At 41.3% G+C, this 14,340-nt stretch overlaps 2 protein-coding genes across 2 annotated transcripts in view; one reads left to right on the top strand and one right to left on the bottom strand.

Moving 5' to 3' along the window:
* Positions 1–7,786, bottom strand: part of gabarapl2 (GABA(A) receptor-associated protein like 2) — a 30,393-nt gene extending 22,607 nt beyond the window's left edge. The window contains exons 1-2 of the mRNA XM_084171006.1: positions 7,619–7,786; positions 2,245–2,300 (exon numbers count right to left, since the gene is read on the bottom strand). Of these exons, the coding sequence (XP_084027132.1) occupies positions 2,245–2,300; positions 7,619–7,652 (90 nt within the window). The 5' untranslated portion in view covers positions 7,653–7,786. The remainder of the gene's footprint in view (positions 1–2,244; positions 2,301–7,618) is intronic.
* A 136-nt stretch (positions 7,787–7,922) lies between these two features.
* tmem231 (transmembrane protein 231) lies at positions 7,923–11,516 on the top strand. The gene is made up of 7 exons (XM_084171511.1): positions 7,923–8,829; positions 9,088–9,254; positions 9,344–9,472; positions 9,605–9,748; positions 10,368–10,449; positions 10,582–10,687; positions 10,948–11,516. Exons 1-7 carry the CDS (start codon positions 8,691–8,693, stop codon positions 11,108–11,110), a joined length of 930 nt encoding a protein of 309 aa, XP_084027637.1. The 5' UTR covers positions 7,923–8,690; the 3' UTR covers positions 11,111–11,516.
* Positions 11,517–14,340: the final 2,824 nt, after the last annotated feature.

Below are 14,340 nucleotides of genomic sequence, written 5' to 3'. Positions count from 1 at the left end.
TTAGCAGACGCTCTTATCCAGAGCGATTTACAGTTAGTGCATACATTATTATATATATTTTTAATTCATACCCCCCGTGGGAATCGAACCCACAACCCTGTCGTTGCAAACGCCATGCTCTACCAACTGAGCTACATCCCTGCCGGCCATTCCCTCCCCTCCCCTCCCCTACCCTGGACGACGCTGGGCCAATTGTGCGCCACCCCATGGGTCTCCCGGTCGCGGCCGGCTATGACAGAGCCTGAATTCGAAGCAGGATTTCTAGTGGCACAGCTAGCACTGTGATGCAGTGCCTTAGACCACTGCGCCACACGGGAGTTACTTACCAACAAACAACAGCTGCAATTTCCAATAAAACTACATCACGTTTTGAATTTCACTTTCCTTTGCTTTTTCTATCAACACTATCATGAATCTAGCAAATGCGTTTTGTGGGTCAGAGTGCAGTATTTATACTGAACAAAAATATAAATGCAACATGTAAAGTGTTGGTCCCATGTTTCGTGAGTTGAAATAAAAGATCCAAGACATTTTCCATATGCACAAAAAGCTTATTTCTCTCTATTGTTGTGCACAAATGTGTTTACATCCCTGTTAGTAAGGACTTCTCCTTTGCCAAGATAATTCATCCACTTGACAGGTATGGCGTATCAAGAAGCTGATTAAAGAGCATGATCATTACACAGGTGCACCTTGTGCAGGGGACAATAAAAGGCCACTCTAAAAGGTGCAGTTTTGTCACACAACACAATGCCACAGATGTCTCAAGTTTTGAGGGAGCGTGCAATAGGACTCCTTGTGGCGGACCGGGTGCCTGCAGGCTGACTTCGGTCGTCAGTTGAACGGTGTTTCCTCCGACACATTGGTGCAGCTGGCTTCCGGGTTAAGTGTGCGGGTGTTAAGAAGCGGGTTATGTTTCGGAGGATGCATGACTCGACCTTCGCCTCTCCCGAGCCCGTTGGGGAGTTGCAGCGATGAGACAAGATTGTAGTCAAGAAATTCGGGAGAAAAAGGGGGTAAAAATGTATAATAATTTATCAACTCTAACTATACTGAACATTAATATAAATGCAACATGTAACAATTTCAACGATTTTACTGAGTTACAGTTCATATAAGGAAATCAGTCCAATTGAAATAAATAAATTAAGCCCTAATCTATGGATTTCACATGACTGGGCAGGGGCGCAGCCATGGGTGGGCCTGGGAGGGCATAGGCCTACCCACTTGGGAGCCAGGCCCACCCATTGGGGAGCCAGGCCCAGCCAATCAGAATGAGTTTTTCCCCACAAAAGGGCTTTATTACAGACAGAAATACTCCTCAGTTTCATCAGCTGTCCGGGTGGCTGGTCTCAGACGATCCCGCAGGTGATGAAGCTGGAGGTGGAGGTCCTGGGCTGGCGTAGTTACACGTGGTCTGCGTTTGTGAGGCCGGTTGGACGTACTGCCAAATTCTCTAAAACGATATTGGAGGTGGCTTATGGTAGAGAAATTAACATAGAATTCTCTGGCAACAGCTCTGGTGGACATTCCTGCAGTCAGCATGCCAACTGCACGCTCCCTTAAAACATCAGTGGCATTTTATTGTGTGACAAAACTGCACATTTTAAAGTGGCTTTTTATTGTCCCCAGCACAAGGCGTAAAAGAAATACAGCGTTTCTTTCTTTCTGGTCCTGATGAGAAGAAAAAAAAACTGTCTGAGGTTCTCTTCTGCACTGTTCAACAAATCCAGTATATGTGGAGGAGGAGTTAAGATCGAGTGTCACTTTGTTAAAGATATTCTCCAGTACTTTTGTATACTTTTTAGCCAGTAGATTTGAAAGTAGCACCCAAGAGCCAAAGGTCCCCGAAAATTGCGTACAAGTCACAAATGTGCAGATATGTGTACCACTTCCTAGCTGTCACTCAAATGGCGAGGGGCTGAAGCTCATTGGCTGAAACTCTAATTGCTAGGGGGCTGGCCCATGTGGGGGTAAATGTAGGGAAAATGGCGCCGCACAGCTTTCAAACTAGGGATTTCGTGGCTAATTGAGGTAAGACAGTAATTCTACTCATAGATTATGCATGTATGAACTACACATTGACACATTCAGGCCAAAGCGGGAGATTTTAAAAAGACTAGCTTTCCATTTCCCCTGAAAACCGGATGCATCTGGTTGTTGCAGACCCGCTGAGGGTGCATAGACACTAACACAGGAAAACACTCTATCTAGCCCCTAGGTCGATCCCTTTCTCTCACTCACCGGCACCCTGTCAGGATATTTGTTGCGTATTTTGGCAGACTCCACACATCGGTGTTCTAAGAAAGAGAAGAAAAAAGTAGGATTAGATGCGTAGGCGTAGGTGGTGGCATGATATAGCTACTTACATTAGATTAGATAGATTTATTGTCCTCCTAAAAGGGAATTCCTTTCCACAGCTCATACATTTACATAAGAAGACCAACAAACACATGACCCAGACTTGACATTTACAGTTCCGTACCTCCATACACTTAAGACAGTAGATAAACAGAAGACTGGAGACAGCACATTAAACAGTAATAGTAGGTAGTAATAGTCGTTTTGGGGATGTTCTAATGATCATGTGAGGGAACACACTGTTCTAAGCATTCCATGTGAAAGCGATGTGCAATGCCAATACAGTGCATTCGGAAAGTATTCAGACCCCTTTACTTTTTCCACATTTTGTTGTTACACCCTTATTCTAAAATTGATTAAATTGTTTTTTCCCCCTCATCAATCTACCCCATAATGACAAAGCAAAAACAGTTTTTTAGAAATGTTTACACATTTATTAAACATAAAAAACTGAAATATCATATTTATGTAATTATTCAGACCCTTTACTCAGTACTTTGTTGAAGCACCTTTGGCAGCGATTACAGCCTTGAGTCTTCTTGGGTATGATGCTACAAGCTTGGTACACCTGTATTTGGGGAATTGGCGTTAAAGCCAAAGAGTTCAATCTTGGTTTAATCAGACCAGAGAATCTTGTTTCTCATGGTCTGAGAGTCCTTTGGGTGCCTTTTGGAAAACTCCAAGCGGGCTATCATGTGCCTTTTACTGAGGAGTGGCTTCCGTCTGGCCACTCTACCATAAAGGCCTGATTGGTGGAGTGCTGCAGAGATGGTTGTCCTTCTGGAAGGTTCTCCCATCTCCACAGAGGAATTCTGGAGCTCTGTCAGAGTGACCATCGGGTTCTTGGTCACCTCCCTGACCAAGGCCCTTCTCCTCTGATTGCTCAGTTTGGCCAGGCGGCCAGCTCTAAGAAGAGTCTTGGTGGTTCCAAACTTCTTTCATTTAAGAATGATGGAGGCCACTGTGTTCTTGGGGACCTTCAATGCTGCAGAAATGTGTTGGTACCCTTCCCCAGATCTGTGCATCGACACAATCCTGTCTCGGAGCTCTACGGACAATTCCTTCGACCTCATGGCTTGGTTTTTGCTCTGACATACACTGTCAACTGTGGGACCTTATATAGACAGGTGTGTGCCTTTCCAAATCATGCCCAATCAATTGAATTTACCACAGGTGGACTCCAATCAAATTGCAGAAACATCTCAAGGACGATCAATGGAAACAGGATTCACCTGAGCTCAATTTCGAGTCTCATAGCAAAGGGTCTGAATACTTATGTAAATAAGGTATTTCTGTTTTTTATTTTTAATACATTGCAAAAATGTCTAAAAACCTGTTTTTGCGTTGCCATTATGGGGTATTGTGTGTAGATTGATGAGGAATTGTTTTTATTTAATCCATTTTAGAATAAGGCTGTAACGTAACAAAATGTTGAAAAGGGAAGGGGTCTGAATACTTTCCGAATGCACTGTACATACACTACAGGTCAAAAGTTTTAGAACACCTACTCTTTCAAGGGTTTTTCTTTATTTTTACTATTTTCTACATTGTAGAATAATAGTGAAGACATCAAAACTATGAAATAACACATTTGGGATCATGTAGTAACCAAAAAAGTGTTAAACAATTTTTTTATATTTGAGATTCTTCAAGTAGCCAACCTTTGCCTTGATGACAGCTTTGCACACTCTTGGCATTCTCTCAACCAGCTTCATGAGGTAGTCACCTGGAATGCATTTCAATTAACAGGTGTGCCTTGTTAAAAGTTAATTTGTGGAATTTCTTTCCTTCTTAATGCGTTCGAGACAATCAGTTGAGTTGTGACAAGGTAGGGGGGACACAGATGATAGCCCTATTTGGTAAAAGACCAAGTCCATATTATGGCAAGAACAGCTCAAATAAGCAAAGAGAAACGACAGTCCATCATTACTTTAAGACATGAAGGTCAGTCAATACGGAAAATGTCAAGAACTTTGAACGTTTCTTCAAGTGCAGTCGCAAAAACCATCAAGCGCTATGATGAAACTGGCTCTCATGAGGACCGTCACAGGAATGGAAGACCCAGAGTTACCTCTGCTGCAGAGGATAAGTTCATTAGAGTTACCAGCCTTTCTGGTGACACACTTAACCAGCATGGCTACCACAGCATTCTGCAGCGATACGCCATCCCATCTGGTTTGGGCTTAGTGGGACTATCATTTGTTTTTCAACAGGACAATGACCCAACACACCTCCAGGCTGTGTAAGGGCTATTTTACCAAGAAGGAGAGTGATGTAGTGCTGCATCAGATGACCTGGCCTCCACAATCCCCCGACCTCAACCAAAATGATGGCTTGGGAGGAGTTGGACCGCAGAGTGAAGGAAAAGCAGCCAACAAGTGCTCAGCATATGTGGGAACTCCTTCAAGACTGTTGGAAAAGCATTCCAGGTGAAGCTGGTTGAGAGAATGCCAAGAGTGTGCAAAGCTATCATCAAGGCAAAGGGTGGCTATTTGAAGAATCTCAAATATAACATATATTTTGATTTGTTGAACACTTTTTTGGTTACTACATGATTCCATATGTTTTATTTCATAGTTTTGATGTCTTCACTATTATTCTACAATGTAGAAAATAGTGAAAATAAAGAAAAACCCTTCAATGAGTAGGTGTTCTAAAACTTTTGACCGGTAGTGTATATGTATCTCAACATATATGTCTGTGTCTGTGAACTTTCAACTGATGTTTCAGACATAGTAGTGATCTAGATAGCTACAGTGGGGAAAAAAAGTATTTAGTCAGCCACCAATTGTGCAAGTTCTCCCACTTAAAAAGATGAGAGAGGCCTGTAATTTTCATCATAGGTACACGTAAACTATGACAGACAAAATGAGAGAAAAAAAATCAAGAAAATCACATTGTAGGATTTTTTATGAATTTATTTGCAAATTATGGTGGAAAATAAGTATTTGGTCAATAACAAAAGTTTCTCAATACTTTGTTATATACCCTTTGTTGGCAATGACACAGGTCAAACGTTTTGTGTAAGTCTTCACAAGGTTTTCACACACTGTTGCTGGTATTTTGGCCCATTCCTCCATGCAGATCTCCTCTAGAGCAGTGATGTTTTGGGGCTGTCGCTGGGCAACACGGACTTTCAACTCCCTCCAAAGATTTTCTATGGGGTTGAGATCTGGAGACTGGCTAGGCCACTCCAGGACCTTGAAATGCTTCTTACGAAGCCACTCCTTCGTTGCCCGGGCGGTGTGTTTGGGATCATTGTCATGCTGAAAGAGGTTTTCACTCAAAATCTCACGATACATGGCCCCATTCATTCTTTCCTTTACACGGATCAGTCGTCCTGGTCCCTTTGCAGAAAAACAGCCCCAAAGCATGATGTTTCCACCCCCATTCTTCACAGTAGGTATGGTGTTCTTTGGATGCAACTCAGCATTCTTTGTCCTCCAAACACGACGAGTTGAGTTTTTACCAAAAAGTTTTATTTTGGTTTCATCTGACCATATGACATTCTCCCAATCCTCTTCTGGATCATCCAAATGCACTCTAGCAAACTTCAGACGGGCCTGGACATGTACTGGCTTAAGCAGGGGGACACGTCTGGCACTGCAGGATTTGAGTCCCTGGCGGCATAGTGTGTTACTGATGGTAGGCTTTGTTACTTTGGTCCCAGCTCTCTGCAGGTCATTCACTAGGTCACCCCGTGTGGTTCTGGGATTTTTGCTCACCGTTCTTGTGATCATTTTGACCCCACGGGGTGAGATCTTGCGTGGAGCCCCAGATCGAGGGAGATTATCAGTGGTCTTGTATGTCTTCCATTTCCTAATAATTGCTCCCACAATTGATTTCTTCAAACCAAGCTGCTTACCTATTGCAGATTCAGTCTTCCCAGCCTGGTGCAGGTCTACAATTTTGTTTCTGGTGTCCTTTGACAGCTCTTTGGTCTTGGCCATAGTGGAGTTTGGAGTGTGACTGTTTGAGGTTGTGGACAGGTGTCTTTTATACTGATAACAAGTTCAAACAGGTGCCATTAATACAGGTAACGAGTGGAGGACAGAGGAGCCTCTTAAAGAAGAAGTTACAGGTCTGTGAGAGCCAGAAATCTTGCTTTTTTGTAGGTGACAAAATACTTATTTTCCACCATAATTTGCAAATAAATTCATTAAAAATCCTACAATGTGATTTTCTGGATTTTTTTTTCTCAATTTGTCTGTCATAGTTGACGTGTACCTATGATGAAAATTAGAGGCCTCTCTCATCTTTTTATGTGGGAGAACTTGCACAATTGGTGGCTGACTAAATAATTTTCCCCCCCACTGTATATGATTCAATGTTAGATTTACTAGACTAGTGCTAAACCATTTGCTTTATATAGCTGGTTTCTGGCAGACATGCCATGTCATGCATGCCACTAGAACCCTTTTCAAACTACTGAGGCGAGCCAAGTACAGCCAAGCTGAGCAGTACTGGGCTGTTTACACATCCACTACAGTTGCCAAGCTGGAAAGGATAATGTGAAAAGAAAATATCAGAGCCAGAACAGAACAGTTTGGATCGGACTCGACACAATAGTGTGAAAACGGTATAGGTGTGATGATTCCATTGAGGTTCAATGCTGTCAGTTTCATTAGCCTAGATATGAGCCCTGTAATTAGACACAATTGAGCAGATCCTTCATCAAGTGGTAACATTAAAATAAGAAAACAGTGTAAAGTACTCAAAAACACATTTAGAATGGGGGACAAAATGACAGTTTTTAGTCATATAACTGGTAGTTTATAACTGCTTATATGTTGGGACAGTTCTCTCTCTCAATTTTGTTAAAAAAAATATAGAATTCTCAATGTAATAACCTGAATTAATAAATGCTGTTCATTTATTTTAAAAAATAGTGTGCTATTATGCCCCCTATACTTACTTACTCTTAGTTAATATACATGTATACTATGTATTACTGATGGAACCAGTAAGGTTCAGGGAGGGTAACGTTGGCCTACTTGTGATTCGAGTAAAAGTTATGATGGTGTTTACAAGAGACATTATCTAACGAATAACCTGTAGGCCAGTACATGAATACATGCACCATATTATCCTTTTTGTGCAAGCTCCAAGCCCTATTTGTGTATTTGTGGCCCGACGTACCCCACATGCAATCTAGTCTGCTCATGCCATCATCAGTTTGGCATCTCAAAACCGAAAACGAAATCTGTACAGGAAATTACACAGACAATTACATGTGACATAATTAAAATCCCTTTACCGAGGGAATGATCCTCTTTAAACATCCATTTCATTTTTGCAGAATCCTCGCGCTATGACGTGATGCTGAATTTAAAACCCGAACGTGTAAGGCAGGTTAATGTCGATTTTATGTAAAACGATACAATGTAACAACTAAAATGTAAACAATGTAGCTACAACCCTTCGAACGCCCGTCTAGCCCAAAGAGGTGATGGTGATGTCACTGTCCGGTTGTACCATTTCGATTCTGTAAGGTGGGGTGGCTGTACAACCACAAATAGAACAATGACACAGATATTTCATCGGATGCATAAATGTGAAGCATCCGCTTGGCGTTTCCACTGGCCGGCAGTGGGAGAAGATGGAACGAGATGGATTTTGGCCGATATTCTGCAAGTTTTCTCATCGATGAAACATTTGATTTCAATACAGTTTTCTGTTCCCAAAACTAGAATATGTTATGAACAGAGTGGACTAAGTTTTGTGGACCCTTTGCAGACCCTTTGCAAAAGTTTTTTAACATCGCGTTGTTTAGGAGTGCGAAGGCGAATTGAGTTATTGCACACGCGCACTTCACAGAGTAGGCGTTCCCTAACGGAAATATGCAGATGTTTGCTAGAACACGCCAATAGGATCTCGCTATCTCATGCTTGGTTCTGCCCACTATGACTAATTTGTTACCATTGCAAACGACAGGCTGTGGTCTATCTTGGTTTAGTATTTGGTACAACAAGGATTTGTTGCATTGAAATCAGCTGCTGCAGCCATGGTAACCTCTGAACGCTAAACAACGGGAAGTAGTTCTAAGCTAGCAAGACAAAGTGGCGCGACATTTTGGAGAATTCGATTCGAAGTCAATAACACTTTCCTTGATGGACCTCCTAAACATGATACAACCAACTGTTTTTCTAGAGCTGACTTGAGCTTTTGGATTTAGCTACTAGCTGGCTACAACCCAAATATTTATGTTGGAGTCGGTGTTAGCTAACGTTAGCTAGCAACGACACGACCTCTCTTGGAAAGTAACCACATTAGCCTTGTAGCTACTACTGACTCTATCCGACAAAACCACGTGCGAAAAACTATTCGTCATGGCTTTTTATGAAGTCTATTCTCACCCGGCTTCAATTAGATACAAAACAAGCGTTTGCACCAAAGCCACGTTGTTTCTTGGTATTGTCTTGTGTCTCACCTACATCCCACCCCTCCTGGTTGCTTACAGGAGCCAAGGTAACATCAGTCAATTCCTAAAAATGTAACTTAGGTAGCTAGCTCGAGTTGAACTCGATTGTCTTGAAATAGCTAGCTATGGAATTATTCCGTTAGTACGTTTCTCATGGTGGTAGAACGCCAGCAAGATACTATCATCGCTATCTAATTGAAATCAATGTTGCAATTCCTCTATTGTTAACCGTAGCTATATGTTCTCGTTGTTGATGACTCACTTTGATTTGATACAATATTATGTTATTCCCATGCTCTATTTAGGGTTCTGGGTGAAGAGGAGTACATATGAAGAGCAGCCTGTTGTTCGGTTCCAGTACAAGGCTCTGATAATTGCAGCAACAAGCACCAGTGGTGACTATGTTGCGTGGAGCACCTTTCCCAATTTTAATAACATGCAAGGGACTAACCTCAGAATTCCTTCTATCTCGGTAAGTGTGAATAGTACTATTAAGATGGTGTTTCTTGAGTGACACATAAAGATCACTCACTGATCTCTGGGAATGTTGTGAATGTGCAGGTGCGAGAGGAAGACCAGAATCAGGATGGGAAGTTGGACCGTTTGAAATTCCGACTAGACCTTCCCCTTCGGCCTGATGAGCAAGTGTACAGCATCCAGCTACTACTCACCTTCTCCTACCAGCTGTTTGTATGTCCCCCCCGCCCCCCTCATTCAGTCAGACATGATGTCCAATGCATTCACTACATCCATACAGTTCCTCTCACTACTACAGTGTCTTTTTGTATTTCACTTCTATCTGTCTCTCTTATCTCTTTGCAGAGAATGTCCACTGTGGTGATGCAGACATTGGCCTTTGTGCAGCATTCCTCCTCAGTTCCTGGCTCTCAGCTCTTCATCAGTGGAGATCTGCGGCTCCAGCAGAGAACCCCACTTCCACACCGTGGTCTACACACTGTATACAATGTGAGGGCACATTCTCTCTCTCTCTGTATCTCTCTCTCTCTCCGCATTTCTCTCTCTCACACACACACACACACACAGCCACACAACACAAAGTATTGTTAATTGTAGACATGGCCCTTAACCTGACACTGTATTAGTGGTAGGGGCAACTTTGACCTACCCCTGCTGGGGCTTCAATGAGCACATGTAGGAAATGGGGATCTGTGAAACTCACTCCTCAGTCTGAAGTTTCTCCACTTGTGCGGCTGAATAGCTAACTTTCCGATGGTGCGACTTTGTAAGACGCTTCAGGGTTCGAGCATCGGTATGAGCCGAATCAGGAGGTAGTGATACTCGCTAAGCAAGCAGCGTGACATCCTTTACACACATACACTCACAACCCAACCGTTTTTATAACAAAGTATACACTTAAACAAAGCTCCATCATTGTAGGATGGACACTACAAGCATATACTCCCAAAAACCAAATATTGGTGTCATACTTCAGTGCAACTGAATATGTCATGACAGTGACAAACCTTACGTCCGGGAGTCTTAATGGATGTTTAAATACTGCTTTGTGTACTTAACTTATATTTTGTGTACTTCTTGACTTATATTGTCCTCTGTTATAATCTAGGTATCAGTAATTGACGGAGCAAGTCCGTTTGCAAGCGCATATGATCTTGCGAACGTCATTGGATCCTATCAGGATAGAAACTGTAAGTGGAAATTCTCACTTGTCATGTTTCTGTAAGGTGATCACTGTTGAGTTGTATCTGATTATACATAATTAGCCCACTTATGTGTTGGCATGCTATTTCTCACTCTCACACTTCCTCTTTCTCACACAGTGACAACGTTTCTGTCCTGTCCGAGTCCAGTATGGACTATGGGTCGAGCTGCTGGTACTCCCTTCCAGATAAATGCTGAAGTCCGCTACCCAGTGGAGGTTATTAGATATCCTTTATTGTGTGTCTGTGTGTGTGATGAAAGGACTTATGAAAGGACTTACTTTCTCTAGTTTGTGTTAGATGCAGCCCAACCAGTTTGACAATGAACGTGCTTTGGAGAGTTCACAAAAGCCAGACATCCATGTTTACTTTCCTTATTGTCTCTTTGTCTATATGATTTTTTGCAATGGTACCATTGTTATATTCAATATTTAATTGCAAAGCGGCAAACACACACACACAGTTTTTCCTTGACTGAGCCTCCACCTATCGGCCTGGGTTCTGGGAGATGATCAAATTTGCCTGGATCCAGTACGTCAGTGTGCTGCTTATCTTCCTCTGGGTTTTCAACAGGATTCAGACCTTTGTTTTCCAGAATCAGGTGGTACCGACTGTACCTATACCACTCTTCAAACAGCACCACTCTTGATTCAGTGAAACTGTTTGTCTCCCTCATACTGTAGTACTATGGAGGGAAGATGCCACATCACCAAACAACTTACAGTACAATGGCCAAATGTTCAGAAAATCAACACACACACAGGATACAGTATTTTCCTTGGCTTTTCATATACATGAACTTAAACAGCACTAGTACACATCGCTACACACAAAAGGCATTCAAATATACAGCTGCATCAGTCCTTTAACATCTGTTGTGCTAATGAACTGTTATGGAGTGATTGATTTTCAGTTAGCTATGTAACATTAGCTGGTGCTGTGTAAATGTTGAAAACAGATTTGTGAATGCGGAAAATAAATGTCTAGTTTTTTATGAATCAGTTTTACTTTGTACATAGCTCTTGGCACTGTTAATAAAGCAGTGGTGGAAAAGGTACCTAATTGTCATACGTCAGTAAAAGTTAAGATACCTTAATTGAAAATTGTATGCACTCACTAACTGTAAGTCGCTCTGGATAAGAGCGTCTGCTAAAATGACAAAAAAAGAAAATAATGACTCAAGTAAAAGTGAAAGCCACCTAGTAAAATACTGCTTGAGTAAAAGTCTAAAAGTATTTGGTTTTAAATATACTTAAGTAAAACTAAAAGTATTAATCATTTCAAATGTGTTATATTAAGCAAACCAGACTTTTATTTATTTACAGATTGCCACTCCAACACTCAGACATAATTTACAAACAAAGCATTTGTGTTTAGTGAGTCCACCAGATCGGAGGCAGTAGAGATGACCATGGATGTTCTCTTGATAAGTGTGTACATTTTCCTGTCCTGCTAAGCGTTCAAAATGTAACAAGTACTTTTGGGTGTCAGGTAAAATGTATGGAGTAAAAAGTACATTATTTTCTTTATGAATGTAGTGAAGTAAAAGTAGTCCAAAATATAAAAAGTAAAGTACAGATACCCCAAAACACTACTTAAGTAGTACTTTAAAGTATTTTTACTTAAGTACTTTACACCACTGTAATGAAGTTGTATACTATTGTACTTTTTCTCATATTTTCATTCACTGTTAAGATCAGAACATGGGTAGTCTATATAGTATACAGTGGGCTCAGAATAAGTACACAGAGGGGTGGGACTGAAATGCATTGATCGACGGGGCTGTAGTGGAGCATGTCGAGAGCTTCAAATTCCTTGGTGTCAACATCACTAAGGACCTATCATGGTCCAAACACACCAACACAGTCGTGAAGAGGGCATGACAACGCCTCTTCTACCTCAGCAGGCTGAAAATATTTATTCAGCTGCACCATTTAGAGCATCTTGACTGGCTGTATCACCACTTGGTATGGCAACTACTTAGCATTCGACCGCAAGGCGCTACAGAGGTTGGTGCATACGGCCCAGTACATCACTAGGGCCTATATATCAGGGCCATCCAGGGCCTCTATACCAGGCGGTGTCAGAGGAAGGCCCTAAATATTGTCAAAGACTCCAGCCACCCAAGTCATAGACTGTTCTCTCTGCTACCACACGGCAAATGGTACAAAGCGCCAAGTCTGGGACCAAAACGCTCCTGAACAGCTTCTACCCCCAAGCCATAAGACTGCTGAACAGTTAATCAAATGGCTACCCAGACTATTTGCATTGACCCCTTTTTTTTTTGTACTGACGTTCTTGCACTGGCTCTATGCACACTCACTGGACTCTACCCACACACACACTACACTGACACTCCAACACACACTACATACCCTCACACACACAAAACACATACATGCATATTAACGCCACTCACACATAGACACACCTTCACACTCTTCATATACGCTGCTGCTACTCTGTTTATTATCTATCCTGATTTCCCAGTCACTTTTACCCCTACCTACATGTACATATTACCTCAACTACCTTGTACCCCTGCACATTGACTTGGTACCGGTATTCCTTGTATATAGCCTCGTTATTGTTATTTGATTGTGTTACCATTTCCTTTTTTGTCTTATTTGCTTTATTATTATTTATTTTTTTACTTTTTAACTCTGGATTGTTGGGAAGGGGCTTGTAAGTAAGCATTAAACCTGTTGTATTCGGAGCACGTGACAAATATAATTTGATTTGATGAAAGAAAAGTTTTCGTCAATGGTATTAAGCCTTATCTGAGTCTAGATAACAGAGAAGATCTAACCAGAATAAGTTATGGGAGAGCCTCCCTTGTCACACATCTGTAGTGACGTCAGACTGCATTTGTGTAAAGCCAGTGTCTGCCACTTAGGCACGTAGTAGTTTAGTGTTATTTTAATGTGTACAATGACAGCTAAAAGCTGAAGTATGTAGTATTCCTGTTTAATTCATAGCTCTACTTCTTCCCTCTACAATAGGCTTACATTTCAAGGTGTGTTAACATACCTGTTACAATGTCTTCATATTACCATTTGCATATAGGCTTTACGACACAATATACATTTGGATAGAAATGTGAAGTGTGATGCAATGTTGGCCCCCTAGCATGTGATATGCCTGATTATACACCTGGTGAAAATGAAAAAGTATGTATTCATCAAAAAGCATTGGGTTTTGGAGAAATATCAACTTTGCCCTAAATCAAAGTAAGACTCAAATAATGAATTACACTTTTATACAGTGAGGGGAAAAAGTATTTAGTCAGCCACCAATTGTGCAAGTTCTCCCACTTAAAAAGATGAGAGAGGCCTGTAATTTTCATCATAGGTACACGTCAACTATGACAGACAAAATGAGAACAAATTTTCCAGAAAATCACATTGTAGGATTTTTAATGAATTTATTTGCAAATTATGGTGGAAAATAAGTATTTGGTCAATAACAAAAGTTTCTCAATACTTTGTTATATACCCTTTGTTGGCAATTTGCACAATTGGTGGCTGACTAAATACTTTTTTTCCCCACTGTAAGTGTATAAGCTGTGGTGAAAATGAATTGTAAAGAGGGCTTTGTATAGTCACAATTCTCATAAGGATACATGAAGGTGCTGACAACCTTTTAATATGTGACTGATTGAGACCGCCTAACCTAATGTGTAAGTTAGCATGACGAATAGATTCAGTACTAGTTAAATGTACTTTCAGGCAGGGGTGAGGTATCTTTTTATGCCTTCTCAATTTTATGACATTTTCATCAGAATAGGTTGGGCTCTGCACACTGTCTGTGTGCTTGTGTTTGAGCTTAGTGATAGGTGTTTGGGTGTATGTTTTTATTCAAGGATAATTGAATTCAGTT

This window comes from Coregonus lavaretus (genome assembly GCF_964263955.1).
Source record: "Coregonus lavaretus genome assembly, chromosome: 11".
NCBI classification, from domain to species: domain Eukaryota; kingdom Metazoa; phylum Chordata; class Actinopteri; order Salmoniformes; family Salmonidae; genus Coregonus; species Coregonus lavaretus.
The sequence above is the reverse complement of the archived record's forward strand: the minus strand, read 5'-3'. Positions and strand labels throughout refer to the sequence as shown.

Coding starts and splice junctions, on each gene's coding strand:
- tmem231 (XM_084171511.1), top strand. CDS start 8,691: ATGGCTTTTTATGAAGTCTATTCTCACCCGGCTTCAATTAGATACAAA. Junction 9,749..10,367: donor GTCTACACACTGTATACAAT/GTGAGGGCACAT, acceptor GTTATAATCTAG/GTATCAGTAATTGACGGAGC. Junction 10,450..10,581: donor ATCCTATCAGGATAGAAACT/GTAAGTGGAAAT, acceptor TTTCTCACACAG/TGACAACGTTTCTGTCCTGT.